The sequence below is a fragment of the Opisthorchis viverrini genome (assembly GCF_000715545.1).
Source record: "Opisthorchis viverrini unplaced genomic scaffold opera_v5_162, whole genome shotgun sequence".
Lineage (NCBI taxonomy): Eukaryota > Metazoa > Platyhelminthes > Trematoda > Opisthorchiida > Opisthorchiidae > Opisthorchis > Opisthorchis viverrini.
In genome coordinates this window covers 469,354-470,822 of record NW_008751818.1, presented here as the reverse complement: position 1 = coordinate 470,822, position 1,469 = coordinate 469,354, and the positions used below count along the sequence as shown (strand labels likewise).

At 46.2% G+C, this 1,469-nt stretch overlaps 1 protein-coding gene across 1 annotated transcript in view; it reads right to left on the bottom strand.

Annotated features, from left to right (window-relative positions):
• Positions 1-1,325: 1,325 nt before the first annotated feature.
• The window catches only part of T265_07198 (hypothetical protein), a gene marked incomplete at both ends in the record, with an annotated part of 4,946 nt that continues 4,802 nt past the window's right edge, over positions 1,326-1,469 (bottom strand). Inside the window, one exon of the mRNA XM_009172654.1 lies at positions 1,326-1,412. Coding sequence (XP_009170918.1) covers positions 1,326-1,412 — 87 coding nt within the window. The remainder of the gene's footprint in view (positions 1,413-1,469) is intronic.

The window sequence follows — 1,469 nt, the reverse complement described above, 5'->3', positions numbered from 1 at the left end:
GAGGTCACTCATCGACTGCTAAGTACGGGAGGTCCCGGACTCTAAACCCTGAGGTTCGTTAGATGCACACGGTGTATACTTGTTAGTAAAATCCTACGGAGGCTTCCATGAACTCCAGTTCATGAGGATCCTCACAGGTGACAAGAATTAAAAATTGAAAAGTTTTGACAGTAGCGATATTCCACAGTAAAGGTGTAACAGGATCAATCTGGGTCAGTAGCCCGATAAACCTTGAGTATCGCTAGTTCCACAATCTTCCAAGTTTTTTGTGACCTAATGTGAGGAGGTCGCTGAAAAGATTGCCACCTTATGTTGGTTTATGTGCACTGCAATTGCTTCATGTGCTCTATTCGCCCAAGATATAACGGTCTCATTGAGCAAATTCCGGCGACTTGCACGGTTTATGTATGCACGCTCTGCGAGTGTTGTAGACAAACCAGTGGTACCTAAAGCGCCACCAAGCGACTATGCATAACAATAAGGTCGCAAATGTGTTCATCATGCACGCCAACCGTGTATGAGACTAACCAACGAGAGAATGTTTACGAGGTTGTGGTAATAGCATCAGCCATGAACTTTCAAGGTAGAAAGATATATTAATACCTCAGAGACAGTTGGATGGTCTAACCTCACAGGTCATGGCTCAAACTGAAAACGTCGAACGAGACATAGGCACAGGGGCAGACCACGGAGGTGCTTGCCAAAACAAGCAACTCAGCTATCAATAAGGTGGCTTTTGTTGTATATTAAATTCCAATTATTAGCCTTAACAACCTAAATATAAGATGGTGCATTAGGTGAACAACCTCAGAACGCAACCGGATTACACAGCTGCCAATGGGAAGTCGATTCATGCACAAGCCGATCTGAAGCAAATGATTGGCTGGTCCGAGTGACGTGGTCCATGACATACGACTACTCCAAACCACGCCTAGCTGCTTAGCAGAGGTTTGCACTAGCAACCTCGGCAGCTCGATGGCCAAGTGGGATAAACTCGCGCATAGGGGCCTGCTGGTCTGCGGATCGAATGTGGGCGACGTCTTCCGACTTCTTTCCGACTTGCCACGTCAGCATGTTTGTTCATAGGACACTGTAGCACTTGTAAACTGCTCTTTTTGGATAAACTCGTAGGGGCCTGCTGGTCTGCGGATCGAATGTGGGCGACGTCTTCCGACTTCTTTCCGACTTGCCACGTCAGCATGTTTGTTTGTTGGACACTGTAGCACTTGTAAACTGCTCTTTTTCATGCTCAGTATCATCTTCTTTTTTCCCATCATTACCAGCCACATCGCTGTACAAAAGTTTGTTTTACTGAAATACAACCGCTACCGCCCGCGCGTTGGCTCCAACGTGACTTTGAGACTTCTGCTGAGTGACTGTTGTTGTGACCGCCGGTTAGCTATATCTGACCGCTGCTAATACTAAACGTGAACAAACATTTCAGCTACAAACGCTGGACTAATATATTC